Below are 27395 nucleotides of genomic sequence, written 5' to 3'. Positions count from 1 at the left end.
CTCTACAGGCAGCTCCGCATGGAGGAGGGAACACGGCACTCTGGTCCCCCACATCCTCTCATTGGAGTTGTGGATGGCCCAGAGGGATGGAGCAATGCAGCAGCCCCTCAGCACCTCCCAGGGCCCAGCCTGCTCCACTCTGCACGTCCAGAAGTCAAGCCAGAACGTCCAGAGCTCCTTCCTGCCAATGGTGCCCTCTGTCTTCATCTTTCTCTCACTGAGGAGGATGACTTTATTTCAGCGCAAGACAAAGACATTGACTTGGTCTCCAAAAGAACATTTATTTCCAAATTGAGGCCACAGGAACAGAAACTCCTCCTCCCGGACCTCTGCCACTCCCACTGGATAATTCCTCCGCCTCCACAATAAGACGCCTCTTTGGCACACAAACCCTTCTAGAGAAACCCCCGTTTACAGCTCAACATGTTTTGATTGTGGGGCCTTCTTTGCTGCCTCCTGGGACAGAAGCTCGTTCCAGAAAGCCACTTTCTCACTTTTCAGCTTCTCGGCTGCCCGAGTGTTGACACCAATCTGAAGGTACCCTTCTTTCTGGTCATACGCTGGCCAGTGGGGAAGCCCCTTCCCATTGGGGTTCCTAGAACAAAATCAAACAGAAACTACCCTAAGCTGCTGTATGATCTTAGACCTCTTAGATTGTCAGGGACCGCCAGCTTCATTTCTGCCAAAGGCTCATATGCCTCCAGAGATAGGAGGCTGACCATGTCCTGGGCAGCCAATCTATCACGGGGAGCTCTCATCTCAGAGGTCACAGGGCGGGGCGTTTGACCATCACACATTGGAAGCTCCCCCCACCCAACAGACATGCCCAACCCCGTTCCATGTCTGCCAGCAGCTCACCCATTCCGAGCAAAGTTGGCCCAGAATTTCATCATCATCTTGCTGAGATTGATCTCTTCTTCTGAGGCACCATCTGTGGGGAGGAGACAAAGCCAGTGCTGCTCAAAGAGTGGTTCATGGGCAGTAGCAGCACTTGAGAAATTGTTAACAGGTTCAGAAATGGGGGCCTTACTCCAGACCTACTGAGTCTAAGCCTGCATTCTGAGATCTTGGGAAACACAAGTGGACTTCAAGCTTGACAGTTACCGACTGAGGCTGGGCTCAGTGAAGGGCTGCAGTTGATCCATAAGCTGACTGCCTTGTCTTCTGCACCCCCCCGACTGCCCTTCCGCCTTCAGTGTTTCAGGGACACACCCCAGGGCTGCTGCTAGAGTAACCCCACTCCCAGGATGCTCTCCTTTGGGTCTTTTCTCGGTGTTCTTGATCCACACACATTTTCACAGAATCTGGAAAATAACCGAGCTGCAAGATCCCGCAAAAGCCACCCAACCAGGAAATGCCCAGAGGCATTGGGTGTAACGAACAGTTCTGCGATGTGTCGGACATAATTTGTCTGTAGTTGCTAATGGTTAAGGCATTGAAGACATCTGTGATGATTTTTTTTAATATTACACACCTAGATATATTATGATATTAAAAGATATGAGTTTTAGACAGATAGATGATTGGATAGACAGACACACATGTTAGTCCTGATTCCAGGTTAATAACAACTCTAACTTCACCCTCACGCACATTCTGATGTGTTCTTGTGAGGGCAGAGTGAGTGGTGGCCTTCTAGCCCTGAGCAGGGCCCTGCGGGTGACCCAGCTCCCGTCTTGCTGATGCCCAGGTCTGGATTCTTAGAGCGACCATGGGTTAGGGCACGAGGATGCACATTCTCCATCAGGTACATTAGAGCAAGAGAATGGTCGGGACCTTTGTCCTTCCTCCCTGTTATGGTGAATTCAGGAAACTAAGACCTGCAGAGAAGGAGGAACCTGCCCAAGGTCACCAAATAAACTTGAACCCGGATCTCCTAACCCCAAGTTTATAGTCACCAAGGACCATCACCTTGCAAAACTGGAATCCCGAAGACAGAGAAGACTTCATCCGCGTGGTCCCCTATCACTGTCTTGGGTTTCACTTCTGGTGAGAAGCTTGGGCGATACTGAAACTCGTACATGTAGGTCGGGACTCCAGCATCTGGGAAACAAGGATTCATACACGGTTCATTTCAGCAGACGCACACTTGATGGTATCAAGGTCTCCGCGGGGCTGTGAGCAATCAGGAAATTGGAGGCATGCCTAGTCCTGAGTGAACAACAACAGTATTAATAGCAGCTGCCCATTGTGAGAGCCAACTGTGTGCCAACCTTGTGTGTTCCTACAGGAAGCCCCTGGTTATGAGCACATGAAAAATTTTGGAAAAATTTCATCACTTGCTTAAGGGTGTGTAGTTGGGAGAGGTGGAATAGGATTTGAGCTGGGTATTTGTTGAATGAGTAAGTGAAGAGTGAATGAATGAATGTTCAAACCTTGAGTAGCTCCATTCTAAATAAATATAGGGGCACTGGGTCAGTTCACATAAGCCCCTTTTGATCACCCATGCACAAGGACGTCCATACAGGCACACTTTATTGCATTTCATCGCTAACAGGCTAGTCTTCCTTTCCTTTGAGAATACCTGTAGCCTGACAGGTGTCTTCCATTATGTCCATTTTTGAACCTTTCCACTGATTTTCACGTGTATTCCAAGAAGAGCGAAGTAAATTCAGGTTGTAAGCCTGAGAGTACAGAATTAAATACAAACCTATGCAGAGAGGGGAAAGTTTGCTCCAGCGTCTCAGGAAACCTCAGTCTGGCATTTCCTATCCTTTGTGTCTGTCCTCTCACGTGCCTTGCTTCCTGCATGGCCCAGGGAGTGTGCAGCAGTGGCAGAAGGGAGAAGGGGCTGAGGAAGGGGACAGTCCCTCTCTCCTGGCCTCTCTCCTTCCCTCTCCTCTCCTCTCTCTCCACCCCATCTTGAAGCCCCAAGAAGATGTCAGTTTTCCTGCTGATGCTTCAGGAGAGACGTCCAACTTGCTCCTTCAGGACTAACTCATGGTTCCCCTACCTGGGGACTTCTGTGCTTTGCATTGATAGTTATGCCACAGCCAGTGACTCTAACGCGGAAGGGTCAGGCCCCAGGGCAGGAAGGTGGGGAGATATCACAGCATTGCCTCCCTGCCTTGGATATACTATCACATTTGGAAATTGCCAAAAAAAAAAAAAAAAAGGAAAATGAACAAAATGATCACTTATAATCGCACTGCTCAGAGAAACCTCCGTTAATATTTCAGAACTTATTCCACTTTTGCATACGAAACTATGACACTATTGATAATTCTGTGTCATTACATATGACCATAATGATTGCTTCACATCATTAAATTTCCCCACAAAGTAGTTTAACAATATATGCCATCCCAACAGGAGGATGTAAAACAATTTAATTGCCTCCCTCATCTCCCATCTTTGCACTTTGGTTTAGCAAGAGGTGGTTTTTGGAAGAAGCAATCCTCTGTGGTCCCACAGGCCACTTATTAAACAGTTGCTTCAAGGCTGGGGGCTTCCCTGGTGCTTCAGATGGTAAAGTATCTGTGTGGAATGCTGAAGACCCGGGTTCAATCCCTGGGTGGGGAAGATCCCCTGGAGAAGGAAATGGCACCCCACTCCAGTACTCTCGCCTGGAAAACCCCATGGACACAGGAGCCTGGTAGGCTACAGTCCATGGGGTCGCAAGAGTCGGATACGAGAATCACTTCACTTTACCTTACTTCAAGGTCAAGCAGAGAATGCCGTAAGAAGGGGCTTTAACCTTGGCTCTGCCATTTTAAAGTTTTAGAAAGAACTCATGATCCAACCATTGGGGAAAGAACTTTCATGAATGGGAGAAATTATTTTTGGGAGCATGTTGCCCAAAAGATATCTTTGTTTATTTTTTTCTTTTTAAAATTTCTGCCTTAAACTTCTGAGATTTATTAAATCCCTACAACCACAACACAAGTCTTCAAAAGAATAAGTAGGGCACAGGTTTGAATAATAACATTTAGGAACAATAAGAAAAGCAGAGGGAAGGAAAGAGCTAGAATAAAAAATACACAAATTTAAACAGTGTGAGGTTCTTTTTTCTTTATTTGGTAAGGAGGGGCTTACGAAATTGGCAGCATTATTTTTACTTTTTAATCTGAGTATCTTAATGAGGGATTTAAGAAACGTTCATTCTTATATACTGGAAGCAATTTCACAATATGTATCAAGAACTTTAAAATGGTCCTACAAGCTAGCCTAGTAATTAAACCTTTAGTAACCAAACCTAAAAAAAAAAAAAATCATCAGAGATTTGGTTAAAGATATATGCACATAAGGCTGAGCATAATGTTTTACAGCATCAAAGTATGGTCAGCCTGCCTCAATATCCAGTAGGACAGGAATACTACAGTAAATTTTAATGTATTATTCCATGAGATAATGGATGTTTTTTATGAGTTTTCATTGACATTGAGGAAATGCTTACCATATAGGATTCCATGAAAAAAAACACAATATAAAATTAACATTTAAATTCTATGTAAGACATGGGAAGATTCATGAAGAAAATATGTCAAAAATTTATAGCAGATATTCCTATGAACTCTGAAGGCTTCCAAGGTCAGAGCTAGCTTTGACTAGAAATTTGACTATGTGTTTCCATATTTTCAAAATGTTCTACAACTATAAGATGTTAATTATTATACTCAGAATAAGTTCTCTTCTGTATAAAAAAAGACTTAAGACAAGTACAAAAAGTTTAAAAAAGGAAAGCATAATGTTGATAAAGTCTGGGAATTCCAAGCAAAAATGACTCTGATGGGGGTCTGACACGTCCTGACACATCCCAGATGACTGGGTCAACAGACAATGAAGCAGAGGAAACCACATGTACGGAGAGACAAGACCACGTTTGTGAAAGAACAGTGCTGACCCCAGGCTGCCCCTGGCTGAAGAGCTTCATCAAGACCCTAGGGAGGAGGAAGGGTAACCAGAACCTATCCATGACTGTATTGAACTGGGGGGACCTGGTAGGTCAGATGTAGCTACTTTTTATTATGCGTATAAAGTCCCAAATTCTAAAACCCTTCTAGCATGGTTAGAAAGAGTGATCTGGGTCAGAGAACCATGTCCTGCCTTGCAGACTAGATGAGAGATAGCTCCTGGAAAGGGAGGGTCCTGTGAGGACCTCAGCAAGGCACTCCAAAAGGATACCTCCTGTCCAGGTGAGCTCCTCCATCCTTGGCCCCATGCCCCTAGGGCCTCCTCACACACAGTCTTGGGATATGCTGAAAGGTCCTGCGATAGACCCCGCACACACTGGCATGGAACAAGGCCAGCTGCAGACATCAACATTCTCCAGCCCACTTGCCCCATACCTCCCTCTGCTCCGTCCTTTGGGTTTTCTTGGTCCCAGACAACATTCCTGATCCGACATGTGGCCTCATGCTATCTCCAGATCCACAAGTTAACAAACTAGTTTGAAGCTATCTCTGACCTTGGAAGGCTTCTAAGACAAAACCATCAATATTTGCCCTGTGGCCCCACAGACTACTGTAATTCAGGTGAGGGTCCCCGGTGCAGAGACTGTTGGTGTCTCCCCATGTCCCCTGCTTCTGGGCACACTGGCCAGACTTCCAGCTCCTGCATCTGGAGCTCTTTGCCTGAGGTCTTCGGCAGCCAGAGACCACTCTGCCCACATGTACAGCAGATCAAAGCACCAGGGAATTAACTGCCCTTGGGAACAGCCTTCAACTGATGACTCATCAAAGCTGGAGGATAAAGAGCCCAGCTCTCTTGCCGCTGACTGGGGAAAACCCTGAGCCGTGTCTTCTGCTGGTTCCCCAGCTCCAGGTGTCCATGGCGACACTCGCTTGGCAGCACAGGGTAGACTGACTTCCTTCTCCATCCCTGTCACTTCTCCACTCCTCTAGCAGGGTTACCTGGGGTCACCCCCAGATACACTGCCTGCAGTTAGATCCTTTCTCAGAGTCTGCTTCTGGTGGAAACCAAAATGGGACCGTGCCCCGACCCCGGCTATCTGGAATGGATCTTGAAGTTTCTTATATCTTTCTATGCTGAGGGTTAAGACAGAATACAGTGTGACGCGGGTGGGGTCAGTGTCCCTCTCCTGTACACTGATGAAGACTCACCTCTGTGGTAACGGGCCGTGTTCACAGATGGGACACAAAAAAACCCATCTCCAATCAAGTCCAGGAGCAGGTCTTCCTTTTGGGCAGGGTCTTGTGTCCCTCCTAAATACTTCTCAGTGAACACTGGAGCCAGTTCCTCAGGGATGTTCTGAAATAGATCAAAAGGTAAAGTGACCACCAAGCCCTAGTGAACAGCCCTGGCTTCCCCAGCCAGCGAGGAAGCCTTGCGTTAATGGTGAACCTCTCAGGCCCCATGCCGCCACTCCCGTCTACCCCTGGTGCTGAGGTGGAAAGGCAGAAAAATAGGAGCTGAACCCACCCCCCCACCCGTAGCCCAAGTCTTCATTTTGCCATTAGCTGCTCTGCAATTGGGAACAAGCCCCTGCTCATCTTTGATGCTCAGCCAGTTTCCGTGATTTGAGTCTTACAAGGATGGGGTAGGACTTCCACATGAGTGACGTGGCCATCTCCTGGTCCATCTTGCCTGCAGAGAGTGGGAAGCCCAAGAACTGTTAAAACAAAGGTTAAGCAGTTGTGAAATCATCAGGAAATAGCAGGAGAAACCAAAGTGACCAACAGACCAAACTAAATGGAGGCTGAAGGTCACTTCGTCATGCGTTCGTTGGGCATGGGTTTTGGATGAGTTTTGGACTCAAATGGACTTTCATATCCAGAGACCAAGGAGGGTAAAGAGGATAACGTAATTGTTAAGGGAAGCTGTCCTAGTCCGTGTGTGTGTGTGTGTGTGTGTGTGTGTGTGTGTGTGTGTGTGTGTGTTTAGACACACACTCACACACAAACAATTGGAGTCCCCTGAGTGGTCAAGACAGAGAGGGACGATTTCGGCCAGCCCAGTGTTGAAGTGAAGGGCTCTGGGGCAGATGACACGGACCCCACAAATACCCGACCTGTGTCGGATAACTGTAAAAAAAAGAGTGAAAGTGTTAGTAGCTCAGTCATGTCTGACTCTTGGCGACCCCATTGACTGTAGCCCACCAGGCTCCTCTGTTTGTGGAATTCTCCAGGCAAGAATACAGAGTATGGGTAGCCATTCACTTCTCCAGGGGATCTTCCCGACCCAGGGGCTTTACGGGCAGATCTGCTAGTCAGATAACTGAGAAAGCCCCCAGTCCTGCCATTATGACTTTGGTCCTTTGGTCTAACCTCGGAAGTCATTCTGAAGAACCGCAGAACTCTGCACATAACAACGCTATTAAAACTCAGCCCTAAGAGACTTGACCAAACTCCAGGACAGCTAAAGGAGGCTTAAGGCCATGTCCCCAGGATGACTGCAGGCCCCCTTCAAGAGCTCTGGGCTGCCAGGAGATTTTACTGTTTGTTTCAGCCAAAGCCTGGTGATAGGCAGGAAGGTCCCTGAACTCCCCCTTAGAGCAGTTACTTTAGAATTCTTGTAATTATAAATCTTATCTTTGTCCCTTTACATGTAAATCTACCACCCAAAGCTGTTTCCTCAAGGACCTAAGAGCCATCTCTATGAAAAACAGACATCCAGGGGATAATTCTTGCTCTCTCCTCCAGTCCCTGTGAGACGTTAAAGGCCTAACTTCAGTGGGGGCCTGATTCTACTTACACGGCTGCCTCCTGTTGTAAAGACAGGTTTGTTTCTTCTCCAGATAATGCCAGCTAACAAATCCAAGTAGGTAGTCCAGTCACACGAATAATCCACCCCACCCCACCCCACTCCCACCCACTCCTTAAATAAGCTCCAGGCTTTCATTTCAGGGATTGGGTTCAGATCACAATGGATCATTTCCCTCTAGCAGGGATGTAACGGAATCAAATCTGTTACCACTTCACCTAGTGTCTGCCTTCGTTTATCTCTGTCAGAAGGGAAAGCCCTTCCTAACTTTTAGAAGTCAATTTTAACTCAGGAGGAAGCAGGCTCCTCCCACTCTTTCCAGTGAGATGAGTGGGAGCATGGGTGAGGCGTGGGTCATTTATGGAGAAAGCATGAAAGCAGCAAGCCTGAGGCGAGAGGGTGCAGGTTCCAGGCCCCACTCTCCATAACTCCTGAGCCCCTTGCCCTGCCCAGGCCTTGGGTTTTTCATCTGCCCAATGATGATCTCTATCAGCCCTCCTGGAACCGACATTTCGGGATTCATGGATGGGAGGACAATCACAGAGTGTGTGGGGACATGGGTCCCCAGAACTGCACCACCCAGATGACAGTGTGGACCATAGGAGATTGTTTCCACGGACATATCAACTTGTATGAAGGGGACAGCTGGCCTGGTCCCAGAGAGAGGTCTGTGACCACAGACGGGAGGGTGATGTGCTGGGAGCCAAGTCTACAAGGCCTGCGCTTTCTCACCAGTGGAATAATCCAGCCAAACTCTTGCTTGTTGACTCCGACGATGTAGGGAACGGTGTTGAAGTTCTTTTCAGCCAGCATCTCTGTTGGCATCTTTGGCAGCACCACTCCGTCAACCACGGTGGGCAGGAAAGGATAGGTCTGGGGAAGAGGGCAGAGTATTGTCTGTGCCTCCCCTTCCAGGTCACACCTGCATCCCCGTCTCCACCTGCCGGAGCTCACAACCATTCTCACACACCTGAGTCCTAACCAAGGGGGATAACTCTGTGGACCCCAGAGGGTAGAACTCTGACCAGGGGACAGCAGTGGTCGGGTGATGTGGAAAGTTCTTCAGTCAATTTGGTATAAAAATATATAATATGTGCATATATTTGAATTATATATATATTTATGTATATATATATGTCTCTTTCCAGTCTCATTCAGCTCTGAATATTTGTGGTACTTAAGCTCTAAAAAGTTATTGTGACAGACTTCCCTGGTGGTCCCCAAGTTAAGAGACTGTCGGCCAATGCAGGGGACATGGGGTTTAATCCCTGGTCTGGGAAGATTCCACAGGCCTCGGGGCAACTAAGCCCAGCTGCTGCCGTGTGCCTCGAGCCTGTGCTCCGCAACAAGAGAAGCCCCAGCAATGAGAAGCCTGCACACCGCAGCTAGAGTAGACCTCGACGCTGCAACTAGAGCACAGCCCGTGCAGGGATGAAGACACAGCACAGCCGAAAATAAACGAACAATAAAAGAATGCGCTGGGGAAGAAACCAACAGCCACCGAGGACTCAGGGGTTCCCTGGGTGACGCGGCTGTAAATCCCTTGGCCATCAGCCTCAACAGTCCCGCCCACTACGCTTTTTTAAAAAAATCCGCCTTCATCTCATAAAGTCACAAACATAGCTTGTTTCCCATGGCTTCGTCACACGCCACAGATGTTACTTTAGCATATTCCTAACCAGCTCAACGAACTGATCGGCAAATAGTCTTTTCCTTATTCCGGATGCTCTGCGTTGTCGATCCATTAACACTGAATTCTTGACCAGCAGGACTGTCATCCATGTCTGAAGGCCGTTTGTCTAATACTTGTATTTCTCACAAGTCAGACACATTGTGGGCTGCCTACACTTTGGCACACTAGACAGCCCTTCTGTCTGTGGTCGGGGATTGTTTTAAACAGCAACACTGGCAGCACAAAACTCAAGAACGCAAAAGCTGGCACTAACTAGGACCACGAAAAGATACGTTCCTGGATTTAGAGATGAAACAAAAAGACAGAAAATGTAGCTCCTTGTTTGATCTCTGTGAAGAAAAGGGAACCCTCCTACACTGGGAATGTAAATTTGTCCAGCCACCATGGAGAACGGTATGGAGGTTCCTTAAAAAGCGAAAAATATCATTATGATATGACCCTGCAATCCCAATCCCAGGCATATATCCAGAGAAAACTCCAATTCAAAAAGACACATGCATCTCAATGTTCACAACAGCCCTATTTACAGTAGCCAAGAAATGAAAGCAATCTAATTGTCCAGCGACAGATAAATGGGTAAAGAACATATGATGGAATATTACTCAGCCATGAAAAAGGATGAACCAATGCCATTAGCAGTAACATGGATGGCCCCGGAGATCACCATACTAGGTGCAGTAAGTCAGAAAGAGAAGGACTAAAGCCACATGATATCACTTATATGTGGAATCTAAAATATGACACAAATGAACTTATCTACAAAACAAAACAGACTCACAGAAAGCAGACTATGGTTACCAAAGGGGAAAAGGGGTCGAGCAGGGATGAATTAGGAGTTTGGGGTTAGCAGATACAAACTTCTCTATGTAAAACAGATAAGCAACAAGACCCTACAGGGGGAGCCATATTCGATATCCTGCAATAAACCATAATGGAAAATAATATTACAAAGATTGTGTATATATATGTATAACTGAATCATTTGACTATATACCAGAAACCAGCCCAACACTGCAAATCAACTATACTTAGAAAGAAAAAGACTTTGTTGAGTGACTAAGTCTCATTTGATCCTCTCTACACCTTTTAAGGTGAGACTCCCCAGGGAGTCTGCAGAGAGGCCAGGACTTAGATGCCACAGAAGTAATGCCATCAGAACCTGGTGAAGGGAAGCATTCGAAGGTGGGAGGAGACGAAGGAGATGGGAGGCTGCTGTTGGAGTTTCCCACGGGGCTGGGAGGAGGGTGGTGTCCTGAGGACTGAATTTTGTGGCTCCTTTCCCCACATCCCTGCAAACAGTGCGACTTGCACAGTCCATCAACCTGAAACCCCCCAGGAGACGATCCAGGCTCCTCGAGAAGGCTCCTCAAGAGCTCCTTACCCAGGCATCTCCACTCCCCACAGTGGAGGTTTCCCGTTCACCTTCTCCCAACAGGGCATTTTAGGGATGTAAACAAGACCAGGAGCTGGCTGGGGACAGGGACACAGAGTTGATGATGGAGAGCACTGGCCTGGGGGTCGGGGTACTGGGTTCTGGTCTGATGACTGGTCTCCTCCTGGGGCCACCCGGACAGTACTCTCTCTCTCTCCGGGGTCAGCAGGGTAAACACAAGGAGCTGCTATGGCTTCGCATGGGAGAATTCCAGTCATTCATATGTAAGTGGAACTTAAGGGTGTCAAGACTTCAAACCCATAATTAAGAAGCCAAAGTTCCTTACCTTTGTTGGGTCTCCCAAGAAATCAAGAGTGAAAAAGTTCTGTGAAGACAAAGACAGAGGTTGTGGTGAGGAGGCTTCCTGGGAGGAAAGCTGACCTCTGTGAGCTGTGCCAAAAGGTACCGAGTGCTCCCTCCTGGCACCACCCTGGCTGGGCTGAGAGGAAGTGGGCAGCACACCCTGCCCCGGGCACCAGCACAGGGAGCAGGTGTTAGGGGGGAGCGCTGCAGGGCACTGCTGCTGGTGCCTGCCCTGCCCTCCACCCATTTCCCCTTCTTCCTCCTGCAGGCAACAGCACCCCGATTTTCTGTTGTGGGACCCCCTGTTCCCGCTCTCACTCCATGATTGCAGGCATCTGTATGTGGCCTCAGGTGCACCGAATCCCGGAATACAGGGACTACTGCAGGGGTGGACACGTGCCCACGTCAGTTCAATAGAGTTTACCCAAAACCTTTACTGGAGTTATTGGGAAAGGGGGTTTCTAGGCAGATACGATATGAGACTAGAGCATTGTTGTTTAACTTCCCTAGGGGCCAGAGCTGCCTAAGAGTGAAGCCAACACAGGAAGGGAAAAGCTGAAGGATAGAGACAGAGTCTTAATCACATCATACATGCATCCAGATCCAGCCACGCCTGAAACCATCACCTCCTGGGCTTGTCAGGGAGTTACCAAAGGATACTGTCCCAGCATACTCCTCTCTCTCCTCAAAGCACTGTGAGATGAGCTCCTCACCTTGGCATTAGAAAATCCTGACTCATACAAACCCACTGAAAATGCTCCTTGCTGTAAGTTTATCAGGATTGTACTGACTTTATTGTTATACTGTAGCTAACAGGCCTGACCAGCATGTATGAGGTCAGCAAAAGTGGTCTCCCCATTATGTGTTGTAGCCCTGCAATCCAGGTGCGTGTGTCCATGCGTGTGTGTGTCTATGTGTGTGTATTAGGGTGAGAAGGTAATCATGGAAACACTTCCACATGATCTCAGAAAACTCAGGAGGATTATAGAGGCTCCGGGTTTTACCAAAGTTACCAATTCTCCCTGTATAAACTGGACCTCTTGGGCCACATTGAGAGGTGCTGAAATAGATTTACATCCTTTCAGGCATTAGAAAGCAGTTGTGTTTTCATTCTTTGAACATATAGGTCACATCATGTGAGCCAGAGAAGCCAGGATCTAAGTCCCAAGGCCAAGGCCACACTGGAAAGGGCTCAGAGTCCAGTGTCAGAGACTTGTCGCTGGGGGTTCAGGAATACCCTCCGGAGTCCAGACAGAGAGCTCAGGTGCTTAGGTTACTCTAGGCTTTCTTTCAAAGCCTCCCCGACAGAAAGGATAGTTCCTACTGGCCCAGGTGCTATATTTCTGGGTGTCCATCCTGCTGCAGCTTCTCTGTGATGACACGCTGCCGCAGACATCCATCAAGCCTCACAGGTCACCTTCTCTGTGAAGCATCCTTGCTTAGTATAACAAATACTTCCCCTCTCTGTCTTCCTACCACACAGAGCCCACAAAGTACGTGGGTGTGTTTCTCCCTGGAAAGTTCCTTGTGAGCAGGGATTATATGTCCGATCCACTTTGCATCACCCTCCCTGTTACCACCCCTCCCCGCCACACACACACACTTCACATAGACACGTGGATGGATGAAGTGGTCAGTACGGGGAGTACTGGTGAGTCAGATGGACAAGTGGATACATGGAGATGGGTGATGGGTGGATCACTGATTTGGAGGGATGGATGATGGAGTGACAATATTGCTGTGATGCATGGATAATTAATAATAGATGAATGAAAAGTTTTGAGTGGATTTGTGGACTGGATAGAGGAATGATAAGACAGATGAGTAAATGGATGGATGGTTGGATAGATTAATGGCTTGATGTATAGTTTTCCTAGAATAACAACTGAGGCAGAGTCTTAAAAAATCTAGAAAAGTGGCCCACCATTGGCTTAAAAATGAAATGGTTTCTACATTAACGAAGATAAAAAGTGATAATCTTTCCAAAAATATTTGTTTTTCATATTTCTGAACTTTAGTTCAGGATGGTAGTTAACTCTGAAATATATGATATTTAATTTTTAAAAATATATCTAAAAAATGAGAATAGAAAAAAAAGTTTTGATAGATCTAGAGGATTATTAATTGTTCATTACGTTCTTGTTTCGACTTTGCTAAAGTTGGAGATATTCCATAATAATAAAGACAAACAGTTCCCCATTCAGATCCAGAGGCTGACACTGCTCCTGGGAGGTGAGAAACTGTCCCAGGTAATTTTTCTAGGGCAAGAGGACTGAAGCTGAAATGGTGAAGCCTGGAGCCAGGTTTCCAGGTTCAGGGGCTTGTTTTTCCAAGAGAACGGATGCACTTACCATCTTCTGTGTTACCTCCAAGAGCTCGTCCTCCGTCTTCTGGCGCAGGCAGTGAACAAGGACAGCCGAGGTGATGGTCTTGCACCCAGCAAAGGCAGCAATTCGCTGTAGAGATCACAGGCGACAGCAGAATTCAAGAGCCAGGCCTCTCCCTCCATCAGTACCGAGGTCTTCTGTCCCAGCCTCAGTTTCTAAAGGCAGCCCGTGGTAGCAGAAAACACCCCAGACCAGGACTTCCCTGGTGGCCCAGGGGTTAAGAGTCCGCCTGCCAGTGCAGGGGATCCGGGTTTGATCCCTGGTCTGGGAGGATTCCATCTGCTGCGGGGCAACTAAAGCCCCGCACCACAACCACTGAAGCCCCTGCATCCCACACCCCACGCTCTGGAACAAGAGAACCCGCCACAGTGAGAAGCCTGTGTGCCACAACGAGAGAGAGCCTGCACACAGCAACAAACACCCAGCACAGTCAGAAATAAATACATGATTTAAAAAAATAGTAACAAAATTAAAGTTTAAAACACTAAAAAAAAAAAAAAAAAAAGAATGAAAGAAAGAAAAAGAAGTAGAAGAAAGAAAAAGAAAATGCTCCAGACCAGTTTGTGTGGGTCCTGGGTCCCAGGCATGCCAATGATACAGCCTCTGCTCTGTTACTTTATGTCTGTTAAAATGGGCACAGTATCCTTGAAACTGAAGAGAGGTATCGTGGAATGGAGCTTAAAAATGTGGAATCCACAATCTCACTGTCTAATTTCAAATCTTGGCTCATCCAAGTAACAGCCATGTGGCCTCAGGCCAGTCACTGGCAAAGTGAAGCCAGGGGGAAGACGCAGCAGAGAAGTCAGGTGCCAGGATGGTGGGGCACTGGAGAGTGTGCACGGCTGCCTGGAGACGGGTCCAGTATCTGACATGCAATCAGGGCTCAGGAGATGTTTGCTAAATAAATGAAATGACTGTAAGAAGTGGACAGAGTGGGGAGAGAGAGAGGGAGGGAGGTCAAGAATCAGAATCTTCGATTCCGTCACTGTCTCAGATTCCTCCCTTTAAGTGTGGCTGCTGGCCCCACCCCTCCACCAAACCAGCCCGGCCAAAACGCTCCACATCACTGACTCTAAGGCACACTCCTCAGCAGGGCCTTCGTGTTGCTCACCCTTCCCTGTCTTCCTAACATTCTCCAAATAAAGGCAAAGTCCCCACTAGGTCCTATGTAGCATGGCCCTGCCAGTGGCCCCATCCTCAGCTCTCTCCAGGTCCTGTTTGCACTTTCTGCCCTGGCCACATCAGCCTTCCTCACTCTCTCACTTGAGATACCTCCTCCTGCCACAGGACACTTGCTCAGGATGTTCCCTCTTCCTGGATATTCTTTTCTTACCAAGTAATTTACTGCTTATCCTTCTCATCTCAACTCGCTGATCATTAGTTTTTGCCAGGAGCCTTTCCTGATAACTTCCCCCAACACACTGGACTAAGCGCTCCTTTTGGATTCTTCTGACATCAGGTGCCTCTTCTCTATTGCTCTAGTCACGGTGGACATTTTACAGGTTTTGCAGCTGTATAATTATGACTCTATCTCCTCAATTATAATAGAAGCTTCATGAGGTTGCCAGATGTCAGACTACATCAAAACTACTTGCTGTGTGAAGGAATGAATGAAGGCTCCAGGGACCGACCCCAGTCACAGCCCCCAGGGAAAGTCCACTCCAGGCTCGCATGAGGCCAGTGAGTTCAGCAGACTCAGACACCGAGGGAGGCAACACAGGTGACAGGCCACTGCCCACTGTGCAGCCCCTCACCACACCTGGTGCACTTTGGGACGCGTGTTCAGCGCAAAGTGCACCGGGGCCGGCAGTCCAGAGTCACGAGCCCGAGCCCAGCTCTGCCCTCATCACTGGCTGACCTTGGCAAGTGCTTCTGCTCTCTGCCCCACTTTGATTGGCAGGAGACCTGGGAGGTGGGGCGGGGTGTGTCCTCGCCCTTCCTGGTCAGCCACCCTCACTTCTATGACTCTTTGAGGGTGTCAGCCAGACCCTGTGATAAGAAAGGGCCCTCACCACTTCAGCAGAGCAGAGCCTGGTGTAGGGACAGTCCAGTGTGAGACCTACCTTAGCTTCAGCCTTAGAGTCCTTCTTGACCAGGCCAGGAATAAGGGCAACACCACTCTCTGAGATGGCCCGGTGGAAAAGATTCTTGGCCAGAGGAGATAAAACCTGGGAGGAGAGTGGCAAGAAAGGGAGTTTATGCTCACAGGGAGTGGGGTCTTCAAGAGCTATACTCATCCATAGCCCTGTCCTGGGCTGTTCCCATGGAGACCGTGGGGCTCAGTGGACATGACAGGTCCTTCCTTGACCTGACTGACCTTGTTCCCTAGACTGACCGGAGGGTCCAGCTTCTCCAAGAAAACCTCCACTAGAGGGAACCGGGTGTGCAGAGTGAGGCATGCACGGATCACAACAGTCAAAGTATCTGAAAGGCAGCTGGAAATTTCTAGCATCGATTTAAACACACTGTTCTGATTTCCCATTTCCATTACTCAGGATTTATTTTCAGGAAAATGATCTGGAGGCAAACAAAAATCTCTAAGTTGTTCATGTTATTTATAACAGTAAAAAGTGGAAATAACACAAGGTTTTAATATATGACATGGGGTAAATAAGGTACTTTTCTTTCTTACAAGGAAATACTAATGACTATACACACAAAACATGAATAATAATTAACGGTGAGGGAAACATATATGCTATAATGTAAAGGAGGCTTTTTTGTTTAGAAATTCATAGATATAGATAGATGATAGATAGGGGCATTCATGGAAAAAGGGCTGTTCTGGTGGCTCAAATGGTAAAGAATCTGCCTGCAGTGCAAGAGACCTGGGTTCAGTCCCTGGATTGGGAAGATCCCCTGGAGGAGGGCATGGCAACCACTCCAGTATTCTTGCCTGGAGCATTCCATGGACAGAGGAGCCTGGTGGGCCACAGTGCACGGGGTTGCAAAGAGTCGGACACAACCGAGCGACTAAGCACAGCACAGCACAACAGCATGGAAAGAAGACTAGAAAAATGAAGCTGTCCATGGGGAGAATCACTGGCTAATGGGATTGTGGATGAACTTTTATTGGGGGGGGTTATCTATGATTTTCTTTTTTCTCCATTTTATAAAATATAAAAAAGTTCTCTCTGAATATTGAACTATGATCCCACATGTTTTAAAAATATATTAATAGTGCTCAAACGTGAGGGAGCTGGAGTGTTTCCCACGCCTCCCAGCACCCTCTAATCTGGCTTTCCGGCTTTGCTTCCCTTCCTGTCTCCCCCATTCCCATTCCCCACACCACACTCCCAGGTCCTGTCTGTGTCCCTTGTTCCTGTCCCATCCCCCATCCCTCCTCTTCTTCTCCTTCTCCCCAGCCCAGCTCCATCCCTCAGCCCCAGAGACTGCTGCCCTCCCTCCTGGGCATGGACAAGCCACCAGGGCCCTCAGAGGGGGCCTCCAACCTGTTCCTAGTGCTCGTGTCTCCTGAACTGTAGGCCTGGCTTCAAGTCAGACAAGGACACTCAGACCAACCTCAAGTTGGCTCCTCTGATTAATCATTTACACCCACCCCTAATCTCAAGAGAAGTGAGGCGACTCCTAACGTTAAAATGATTAAGAAGGAGAGGATGAGCCCAACTGACACAGGACAGAAGCGAGTGTCTGTCACAGCTGTGGCTGCAGCTACGGCCCCGGAGGCTGAGCTGAGCCCTGAGCTTCCTGGGGGCCAAGGGGAGTCTGGCCATTAAATCTCCACCATCTGATGCTGCACAGAGTCAGGTCAACCTTGAATCCAGGTCTTGGAAGTAAAGGTCCCAGGACTAGATGGGCTGGTCTGCAAGGGGTCCCATCAGCAGCCACATCAGGGCCAGGAAGACTTACAAGAACAGACACACTTTCCGCTCCTGCTGACTCTCCAAAGATGGTCACAGAGCCTGGATCCCCTCCAAAGCTGGCAATGTTCTCCTGGACCCAGTGCAGCGCGGCCACCTGGTCCAAGTGGCCCCAGTTCCCCCGGCTGTGCTCGTCCCCTGTGCTGTGAGTGAGAGGACAGGGTGGGGTTGGGAGCAGAGATGTCCCGGCAGGGCCCTGAGGACCAGAGATGGGGCTGGGGGTCCAGGGGAGCCTTCTGGAAAGGACTGGGCTTCCACAGCCCTGACACGGGGTCTTCACTCTCCTGCTGTCCTGCTCTGCTACAGGGCTCTGCAGAGCCATCCTGCATCTACTGACTGAGCATCTGCTACGGTCAGGGTGCAACCCTGGCTCAGGTGGTAGAGGAGAGGCCAGGGGAGAAGAAGTGGGGCGAGTACGCGCAGTTACACTGTCACTGGGAGCAGACACGGGCCTTGTGGGGAAGAGCTGACGGGTCTCCGTGAAGGGGACACACTCTGGGACACGACTCCCCTGGGACAACCCTCCCCCAGACCACAGGTCTTTTCAGGGAGGTGACCACCCCTCCCTCAGGCCACCCCCCAGCATCTCAGGGTAAGAGGTTCTGGCACCAGTACATTCAGGAAAAGCTCAGTAACTGTCTGCTGGAAACTTGGTTCCTGTCCCCAGAGAATCCATGCAGGAGACTCAAGCCTTCACTCATGCATGTGCCTTATTCCAGGAAGGAAATGGGGTAAGTGGGCCCAAGGCTCCTCGCAGTAGATATCCCCTGGAGTCAGATGCTCCTTACAACCTCCCAGTTCCAGGCACCCGCTCCTTCACCTACTAGACTTCCTGGAGCTCCCAGGAGTCTAGCCCTCTTTACTTCCCCAGGAGGAAAGATGTGTGAGCCTCTAAGTGCCATGCTGCATGGTGACCGTCATCTTGAAGATACTGCAACACGCCAGGCAGCAGAGTGGGAAGGGATAAGCAGTTCAGATGAGATGACAGCTGGGTTGGGCTTGGTAGGAATAATAGGAGTGTGTCAGGGAGATTGGGTGTTTTATGGGTAAGAGCTCAGAAATAAGTGCACCAGGGCGGCTGGGGAACGAGAAGGTAGGTGGAGCCCAGTTAGGGGGGCACTCAGATGTCTTAGCAGGGAGCCTAGCAAGGAGCCCCTAGAGGGCTTGCATGACCAGAGTGGGGTCCTAGCACCCCTACCCTGGGGGCAGTGTGCCACCAGGAGAGTCCAGGGACTTACCTGAAGAAGCCCCAGATGCCCAGGCGGTACTGAATGGTCACCACCACCACATTTTCGTGGGCAGAGAGGGCCAGCCCGTCATAGATTGATGCCCCGCCCACTATGAGACCTCCTCCGTGGATCCACACCATCACCTGGAGGGGGGGATGCAACCGCAGGGTGACAGGAAGCAGAGCTGGGGAAGACCTCAGAGGCAGGCTTGGTCACCTACCCATTCTCCAGCTGCGGCCCAGGCCAGCACTCCACTCAGGGCACCCTGGCTGCCCCTGCCTGTCTCCCCTGCCCCAGTGCCACCTGCGCTCAGCGCTCCTCATGCTGAGAACATCATCACGGGAACAGCCAAAGCTCGAGCACCGTCTCCTCCCCAGCACTCCCGCCACCCTCGCTACTGGACCCCTCGCCCAGCTCAGTACACTCAGCGTGCAGAGGCCCTTGGCTAGAAGCTTGTTTCAGCTTCCTCTTACTTACCTTCTGAGTGGCGAATGCAGCTTCTCAAGTGAATGCATGATCGTGTCAAGAAGCCTATGCCCTGGGTGGCACCTCATCTTAATATACCTTCCGGCTGCCTCCTTCTGCTCCCCAAATCTCACCCATCCTCCAAAGCCCAGCCTAAAAACCACCTCCTCCAAGAAGTCTTGAGCCATTTGATGAATACGATCTGAAAACCTACTAGGTGCCAAGGACTGTGGTAAGAATTGAGGCCATTCATAATGCATGTCCCCATATTTAAGTTCACATAGCAAGAAAGTGAGAATAGCTAAAGTAATATTATAATGATTTTGTTATCAAAAATTTTGAAGAACTCATACATGAACTATGCACCAAGTATTATTTTAAGCATTTAAAAATAACCCATCCATGAATGAGGGACTCCTATTATCCCATTTCATGGACAGGAAAACGGGGGCACTTAACCACCCTGAGGTCACGCAGCTACCAGGCAGTGGAGGCAGGACCTGAACCCAGGCAGTCTGCCTGCAGAGTCCACATGTTGAGCCACCCAGCACCCAGCAGCCAATGGCCATGCTGCAGTAGGTTGGCTGTTGGGGCCAGAGGAATTCCTTCCCTTCAGCTCTAGCTAATGCATCAGAAGTTGCCTCGTGTGCTGTGCCAGACACTACCATAAATCTTCATATTCATCACTGAAAACTCATGTCTGATTATCCCTGATTTGAGGAAACAGAGCCAGGTCTCTCAGGCAGTAAAAGGCAGAACTAGTCTTTACACCCAGACTCTGCAGTTCCAGAGCCTGTGTCCACACTAGAGGTTCTCCAGCCTCAGATTCCCGGAGCCCCTGCTCCTCCATCACCTCCGATCCTTGACTGCCTCCTGGTGGAGGGACTGAGTTTGCAGTCATCTCTTGAGTCCAGGCTGAGCCAGGGGCTGGTCAGCAGCGATTTGCTGAAGAACCTAGTCCAGCTCGGTGCACATCCTCAAAGGCAGGGGCTGTGTGGTCATAGTTTTACGTTCCTCTTTTCTCTTAACCCCCACTTCTAGCTACGTGGGGGAGCACTAAGTATGTAACAGGCAAATGAATGAATGCCTGAGTGATCAATGTCCCCACCTCTTCAAGCTTCTAGTCCCAAGTTCAGACGCCCTCCTCCACATCTGGGCACCATGCCAAGGGTGTTCCTGGGAGATGGCTGGGTGTGCGTGGCCACCCCATTCTCTACCCCCGCTGACCCCTCCTTTTCTAGCAGACCAGCCCCACCCTCTAGCCTGAGTCTGGAAGGCTGCCCTGTCTCTGGGCTCCATTTATTCTGGAAATGCTGACTCACTGAATCACTAGCCTGGGCCAAAGACAACTAGGAAGTGAAATAAACTACAAGAAAATCTTGATAGTTGGCAAAGGAAAGGGCAACCTTGTTGCTCCAGGCTCTGCCCCACAAGCTGTAACTCAGAAAGCTGTCAGAGAGGGCCTCTGTGTGCTGAGGAAAGGCACACACAGGCTCTGTGCTAGCGCGTGTCAGAGCGCTCCTGGCTGTTCCAGGAGCCCCGTGCTCCAGTCCTGCCAACCCGACTCTGTGACTGCACCTTCCCCTCACTGGGCCTCAGTTTCTCTGTCTGTAAAGGAAGGGTTGACTTGTTGGCTTATCTTCAAGGTCCCTTCCAGCTCTAACTTTATTGGAAATTATGTTTTACCCTCTCTGGGTATCAGATTCCTAATCTAGCAATTAAGAGTCATCCTTCTTGTCCATCTATTAGCATGAGAGGCCCTGGAAAAATGAAATGTGCATCACAGATGTGCAGCAATCTCCCCCAGGGGCCCCACTCTGGCTGAGGGGAAACAGAGGTGTGGGCCACCTGCGCTCCCTGATGTCAGGTTTGGCTGTGGTGCACAAGAAAGCCCGGGGGCCCCAGAAGACCCTTGGCCCAAGACGCCCCCACCCAACACTGCCTTCATCCCCTTCCAGTCTACCCTAGCCTTGCCCAGTGGTTCCCGCCGCTTACCGGCAGCCTGCTTCTCTTCGTCAAGTCAGCAGGGGTGTATATGTTTAGGTAAAGACAGTCTTCAGAAAATTTAGGCTTAACGCTCTCCATTCCGTTGCTAAGGAGGTCTGAGGTCATTTCCCCTATCATTGTGTTTTGGGAGCACCTGGGAGGGGCAAGGAAAGAGAAGAACTCCTGATGTTCAATCAGAGCTGACCAAGGAGATGTCTCCTGTAGTGAGGCCAGGTCTTGGACTGGGAGAATTAAGCCTGTAAACAGAGCTGTCTTACCAGATTCCAGACCCTGGAATGGGTATGAGGCTCCCTGAGGGGTCAGGATAGGGGGCTCTAGGGCTCAGCAAGGTCTCTGGGGAGAGTGACTAATGAGAAGGCCTGGCACCTCCCCTTTTCAGGAGACTTTGGGATGCATTGTGTCAAGAAGATGCTGCTTATGAGCCTGGAAGTGGATCATTTCCTGCATTCCCTGCTTGCAGTTGTCTCTCTGCTGCATAGCGAGTGCAGGGTGCTCATGCTCCTCTACAGGTCAAGCAGGAGTTCCAGTTCACGGGAGACTTCCAAAAATGGTGAGAAGCCACTCTGTTGGCAGTCATTTAAGGCATGCAACAGGTCAAGGGCTAAAGATTTGTGGGGCAACATTAGGAGAGCTTGGTTCTCGTTCTGCCTCTGCCACTTACATGCCAGGTGACCGTGGGCAAGTTCCTTCTCCGTTCTGGGTCCCAGTCTGTCATGTCTAGGTGAGGGGAATGATTTCTATATGGGTCTTGCAGCACTGACACGCTAAGATTCTGTCAGCTCATCTTGTCAAGTGTTATGCATTGCCCAAATAATGGATCTGAAAGATCCAACAGTGGTAACAGGCAATACTTAATATTTAAAAGACACTTGCTCCTCGTAAGGAAAGCTATGACCAACCTAGACTGCATATGAAAAAGCAGAGACATCACTTTGCCCACAAAGGTCCGTACAGTCAAAACTATGGCTTTTCCAGTAGTCATGCATAGATGTGAGAATTGGTCCATTAAGAAGGCTGAAGGCTAAGGAATTGATGCTTTTGAATTGTGGCGCTGGAGAAGACTCTTGAAAGTCCCTTGGATTGCAAGGGGATCCAACCAGTCAATCCTAAAGGAAATCAACCCTGAATATTCATTGGAATGACTGTTGCTGATGCTGAAACTCCAATACTTTGGCCACGTGATACTAAGAGTTAACTTGTTGGAAAAGATCTTGATGCTGGGAAAGATTGAAGGCAAGAGGAAAAGGGGGTGGCAGAGGATGAGATGGTTAGATAGCATCACTGACTCAAGGGAGATGAATTTGAGTCCAGGAGATAGTGGAGGACAGAGGAGCCTGATGGGCTACAGTCCATGGGGTTGCAAAGATTCAGACATAACTTATGGACTGAACAATCACAAAAATTCAGGTCAGGGGCTTCCCTGGTGGCTCAGTGGTAAAGAATCTGCCTGCCAGTGCAGGAGACACAGGTTCGATCCCTGATCCAGGAAGATCCCACATGCCACGGGGCAACTCAGCTTGTGAGCCACAGCTACTAAGTCTGTGCTCTAGAGCCTGGGAGCCTCAACTGCTGAAGCCTGAGAGCCCTGGAGCCAGCGCTCCGCAAGAGACACGGTTGCAATGAGAAGCCCACACACTGCAACTAGAGAGTAGCTCCCGCTGTCTGCAACTAGACAAAGCCTGCACAGCATCAAAGACCCAGCACAGCCAAAAATACACAATAAAATAAATAAAATTATTAAAAAAAATCTTCAGATCAGACCCATGATATGGGTTCGATTATTATCCCCATTTCACAGTTGAGAAAACTGAGGCACAGAGAGGTTATAGAACCTGCCCAAGGTCACACAGTCATGAAGAGTCAGACTAAGCACTGCTTATGTTTCCGAGGACTTTATAAGCCACATTTCCAGATTTGCAGAAAGCAGGCATGGTGGCCCCCAGTCCTGAGGTGCTTGGATGACATAGCTGTCAAGTGACTATCAGAGCCCCTTAGAGACCCTCCTGATTTCCATCCTGGGGGAGCTGTCCCCAGATCACCAAGGCAAGGGGATACAGTATTCATAAAAGGATACAATAAAAAATTAATGGGAAAGAGAGTTCAACATCACTAGTGTTGAGATAAATGCAGAATAGACTCTAAAATTATATAAATAATTATGATGCTAATAATTATTATTATTTTGCCTACTCAATAGCCAAAACATTTTTAATAATCTCAAGCATTGGCTAGGGTCTGGTGAATGAAAGTTTCCATATATGAATGGAAAGAGTGTAGCTGGGACATTTCTGAAAGGAAATTTAACAAAAGATGATACTCTCTTACTCAGAAATGTCATTTCTTGGAATTCAGCCCCAATTACCGTGAATGTGCATAAGGGTTTGGCTATAGGATATTCATCACAGTGCTAATTATACTATCAAAAATATCAAGAAGAACTTAATGGTCCCAAATAAGAGACTGGGTAAATAAACTATAACTCAATACCCAATGTAATATAATGTCAGGCTGTGGTATGCAATGACATATAACCATGTTTATGATACAAATGAGCAAAGCAGACATCCAGAGTATCTGTATCGGGCTTCCCTGGTGGCCCAATGGCTAAGAGTCTGCTTTGCAATGCAGGGACATCGGTCTGATCCCTGATCTGGGAAGCTCTCACATGCTGCGGGACAGCGAATCCCGTGTGCCACGACTGAGACCAAGCCCTACAGCCCATGCTTCACAACAAGAGAAGCCCACGCATCTCAACTAGAGAGTAGCCCCTGTTCCTTGCAAGTAGGGAAAGCCCACGTGCACCAACAAAGACCTAGCGCAGCCAATAATAACTTAATAAACAAAATTTTTTAAATTATTAAAAAAACAGTAAAGTATATGTATTGTGTGATATGATACTGGGATCTAATAAGAAATATATCTTTGGTCTTCCCATTTCCTGCAAGGAGTTCCTAAAACCCTAGGAATTTCCTAAGTGAAGAAAGTGACAAACCCATCATTTGCTGTGTTAATGAGGTGGTTCTGGACCTCACCTAAGGGTGGAAACTAGCGGCAAGAAGCAGATCCTGGAAATCCCCAGAGATCCACACAAGCAGATGTCCTAGGTGTTCTGGGGCATGACTTTGACTTCTTTGCCCAACGTGGACACTGTGACTAGGACACACCGAACATTGCTCTCCTCCTTACTAGGCAGCAGCCACACCTGGGAGTTAGGAACTGGCGATACCCCAAAGACTCCCCACCCACACACCTCCTGGCCCACCTCACTCCCCAGCTGCATCGAAGATCAAGACAGAAGAATAAACAGAATCATTACTTCTGACCTGCCCACACCACTGCTCAACTCCTGGTTTTATTCCAAACCACTTAGCCTATTCTTACATATTATATAATCTTTACCTTGCATATTGCTCAGGATCTGTTTTTCCCTGCTACAAAGGCAAGCTGCATGAGGGTGGGTCTTTCTTTGGGTCACCGACGGGTCCCAGGAGACTAGAACACGCCTGACACACAGGAGGTGCTCCGGAAGTATTGGTTGAATAAAAGGCTCTACAGTACTGTGAGAATTCTGGACTGCTGGTGAGGATCTACACTATCTTGGGGATTTCAGAATAAAGTACGAGCCCCTCAGATTTCCTTGGCTCCTTCCTGCATCCCTTTGAGACTAACATCCCCCCTGAAAGGTGCCAAAAGCCACACCCCGGCTTACATGGGAGGGTGAGAGGTGGTATTCTTCACGAAGCTCCATGGTTCTGCAGGCTGTGGCGGAGCAAACCTCAAGGATCCAAGAGGAGGCTTGGCAAAAGGAATTCCCAGGAAAATGCCCACAGGCTGTGCAAATCCTTTTAAGCTGACATATTTTCCCAGGACTCTGCCCTGAGCAGTCTCCACTATAGGTGGTGAGGGTGGCAGCCCTGGTGGACATTGAGAGGAGATGAAGACACATCAGTGGTGAAGGTTTGAACTGGATTCTGGGTGGACTTTGTTACCTTTGCCACGTGATCTTGAATGTCCTCCCAACTCTCTAAGCCTCTGCTTCTTATGTGAGGGAGAGTGAAGCTGACTATCCTTCCTAACTCACAGGGTCATCAGAGAGAGAGAGACGGGGGGTCACATGCTGTCTGTCCCATTCCCATGGAGCAGACAGTTCCTTCTCACTGGGCTCAAATGTGTCTCCCGCAGCTGCCACGTCAGGCCTGGTCCTCCCTGCTTGGGGACATTCTGCACCTTCATGAGGCAGGGGGCCTTCGTGTTGACCCCTGTTCATGCTCATCTCTCAAGTCCTCTCTTGTCCGTCCTCAACAGCTGCAGTTTGTTTAAGCATCCTAACAGGAAATGCTTTCCAGCCTCTCACCCTCCCAATTGTTCCCCTTTAGATACAGATAAAATGACAACCTCTCCCCCAAACCGTGTGGCCAGAACAGAGAAGAATAACCCAGATCTGGTCTTATAAACACATCTAATGATAGCCTTCAAGAGACGTGAAGTGGACAGATGCCCGACTAGGAAAGGTGAAAATGTGGATGATGCGCTGTGAGGCATAGGCAACAATGGTGGCAGCAGCGGTTACCCCTTGAGGTACATGTAAGGATGTGTATTGGGTACATTGGGCCACGTGGACATTCCAATGACAAAAGCCTCGCTAGGGAAACGTTAATATGTCCGTTTTACAAAAGAGGTAACTGAAGAAATGGAGGGCGCCAGTATGGATTTTTAAAAGATGGAAATAGACTGACTCTCCCCAGATAAACCAGCAGAAAGGGGATAGTCAGCTTCTAGAGTGCTTCTTACTCGATCTCCCCTCAGGTCCAGGCCGCTCACACTGTCACAGCACCAGGAAGAGGATTAAACCCAGTGTAGACCTCTCACAGTGTCACAGCACCAGGAAGAGGTCTAAACCCAGTGTCGACTGGACGGTCAGAGCACTGGCTCTGGTCTCAGGAGACAGGGATAGAATTCAGAGCATGATTTTCCAGCTGACCTTGGATACATACCTTTCCCTCTCTGAGCCTCAGTTTTTCCATCTATAAAATGGTACAGATGCATTCCGAGGTCCCTTGCTGCACCCTCGTATTAACCATGTCTTCTATGCTGTGTATTCTGGTGCTTTGACACCTGGAGCCTTGCTGATTCTGGGGGAACTGCCCCTCCCAGAGTTAGCCAATCCCTGGAGACAGGAATGAACTTTCTCTTCCACCTGCCAGAGGCTGAACCCCAACCATCTTCTTTATCAGGCCCGCACAATGGCCACTATCAGCCTGCCCTAATCGCGCCAGGGCAAAGTTCCTAACACTTGTGGGCACTCCCCAAGCCCTAGAGCGGGGCAGGGTTTGGCTAGTTCCCTCGCCGTATCCAGGCCACCCCACCAACCAAGATAAAGTTCTTGCCCAGATTCCTCCCTTCTTCCTCTGCCCCTGACACACCTGGTACTTCACCTTTGAGCCCACCGGGTGGTGTCATGCCCCCTCCTCTGGGACCCTGGGAAAAGCATCTCTTAGATGGCAGTTGGCTCCTGACCCATGGGCTTTACCACATCTCAGAGTGTCTATTAACACACTGTAAGTTATAACAACTCTTTTACTTATGAATCACTGTTTTTTCACTTTTTCCAATTCCAGACACTCTTTAGAAACAATCCATTTCACACTTACAACAGCACAATGATGGAGATACAGTTCTCACCCCCATTTTAGACGTGCAAAACTGAGACACAGAAAAGAAACATCCCTTGTCTAAGAATACACAGCTACTGAATGCTGCCTTGGATGGGAACCCGCACACTGACTCCAGAGTGCACATTAATACTCCGTTAACCCACTTCTGGAGAAGGCAATGGCAATCCACTCCAGTACTCTTGCCTGGAAAATCCCATGGACAGAGGAGCCTGCTAGGCTGCAGTCCATGGGGTCTGGACACGACTCAGCGAATTCACTTTCACTTTTCACTTTTATGCATTGGAGAAGGAAATGGCAACCCACTCCAGTGCTCTTGCCTGGAGAACCCCATGGACGGAGGAGCCTGGTGGGCTACTGTTCATGGGGTCGCTAAGAGTCAGACACAACTGAGCGACTTCACTACCTATCTATCTATCAGAGTCCTGACAGCGCGCGCTGCTGGGGGACCCGGCAGCTGTGGGACCCGGCAGCCTGTCACTGCTTTGCCCTGTACACCTCTCCTCCACCTGGTCCCCCACAAGGATTCTCAAAGACCGCCCGCTATTTGCATTTCAGGACGACTCACCCCAAACGGTGGAAATGGCGAGGGAGGTTAGGACCAGAGCGACGAGTGTCATCCTGGCAGGACAGCAAGCTCTGCGTCCTCGGGTCTCTGTGCCTT

The 27395-nt window shown here is 48.9% G+C and overlaps 1 protein-coding gene across 4 annotated transcripts; it reads right to left on the bottom strand.

The window, feature by feature from the left end:
* Positions 1 to 261: 261 nt before the first annotated feature.
* LOC114117773 (liver carboxylesterase-like) lies at positions 262 to 27395 on the bottom strand. Of its 4 annotated transcripts, XM_042231658.2 has the most exons (14): positions 27300 to 27395; positions 24769 to 24973; positions 21048 to 21192; positions 18597 to 18730; positions 17348 to 17501; positions 15541 to 15645; positions 13442 to 13546; positions 11074 to 11112; positions 8395 to 8535; positions 6491 to 6571; positions 6063 to 6210; positions 1912 to 2043; positions 859 to 931; positions 262 to 595 (listed from the first exon to the last, which is right to left on the bottom strand). In XM_042231658.2, exons 1-14 carry the CDS (start codon positions 27349 to 27351, stop codon positions 412 to 414), a joined length of 1698 nt encoding a protein of 565 aa, XP_042087592.1. In that variant the 5' UTR covers positions 27352 to 27395; the 3' UTR covers positions 262 to 411. The 4 variants fall into 4 exon arrangements, with proteins under 4 accessions (XP_042087592.1, XP_060254335.1, XP_042087594.1 ...); XM_060398352.1 differs by lacking the exon at positions 21048 to 21192; XM_042231660.2 differs by lacking the exon at positions 24769 to 24973.

The sequence above is a fragment of the Ovis aries genome, chromosome 14 (assembly GCF_016772045.2).
Source record: "Ovis aries strain OAR_USU_Benz2616 breed Rambouillet chromosome 14, ARS-UI_Ramb_v3.0, whole genome shotgun sequence".
Classification (NCBI taxonomy): Eukaryota; Metazoa; Chordata; class Mammalia; order Artiodactyla; family Bovidae; genus Ovis; species Ovis aries.
This window is presented reverse-complemented; position numbering and strand designations above follow the sequence as displayed.

Excerpts from the sequence above, each read along its gene's own strand:
- LOC114117773 (XM_042231658.2), bottom strand. The coding sequence starts at position 27,351 with ATGACACTCGTCGCTCTGGTCCTAACCTCCCTCGCCATTTCCACCGTT. Across the intron at positions 15,646-17,347 it reads CGGAAAGTGTGTCTGTTCTT|GTTTTATCTCCTCTGGCCAA; the intron begins GTAAGTCTTCCT and ends CTCTCCTCCCAG. Across the intron at positions 596-858 it reads GCCAACTTTGCTCGGAATGG|GAACCCCAATGGGAAGGGGC; the intron begins GTGAGCTGCTGG and ends ATTTTGTTCTAG.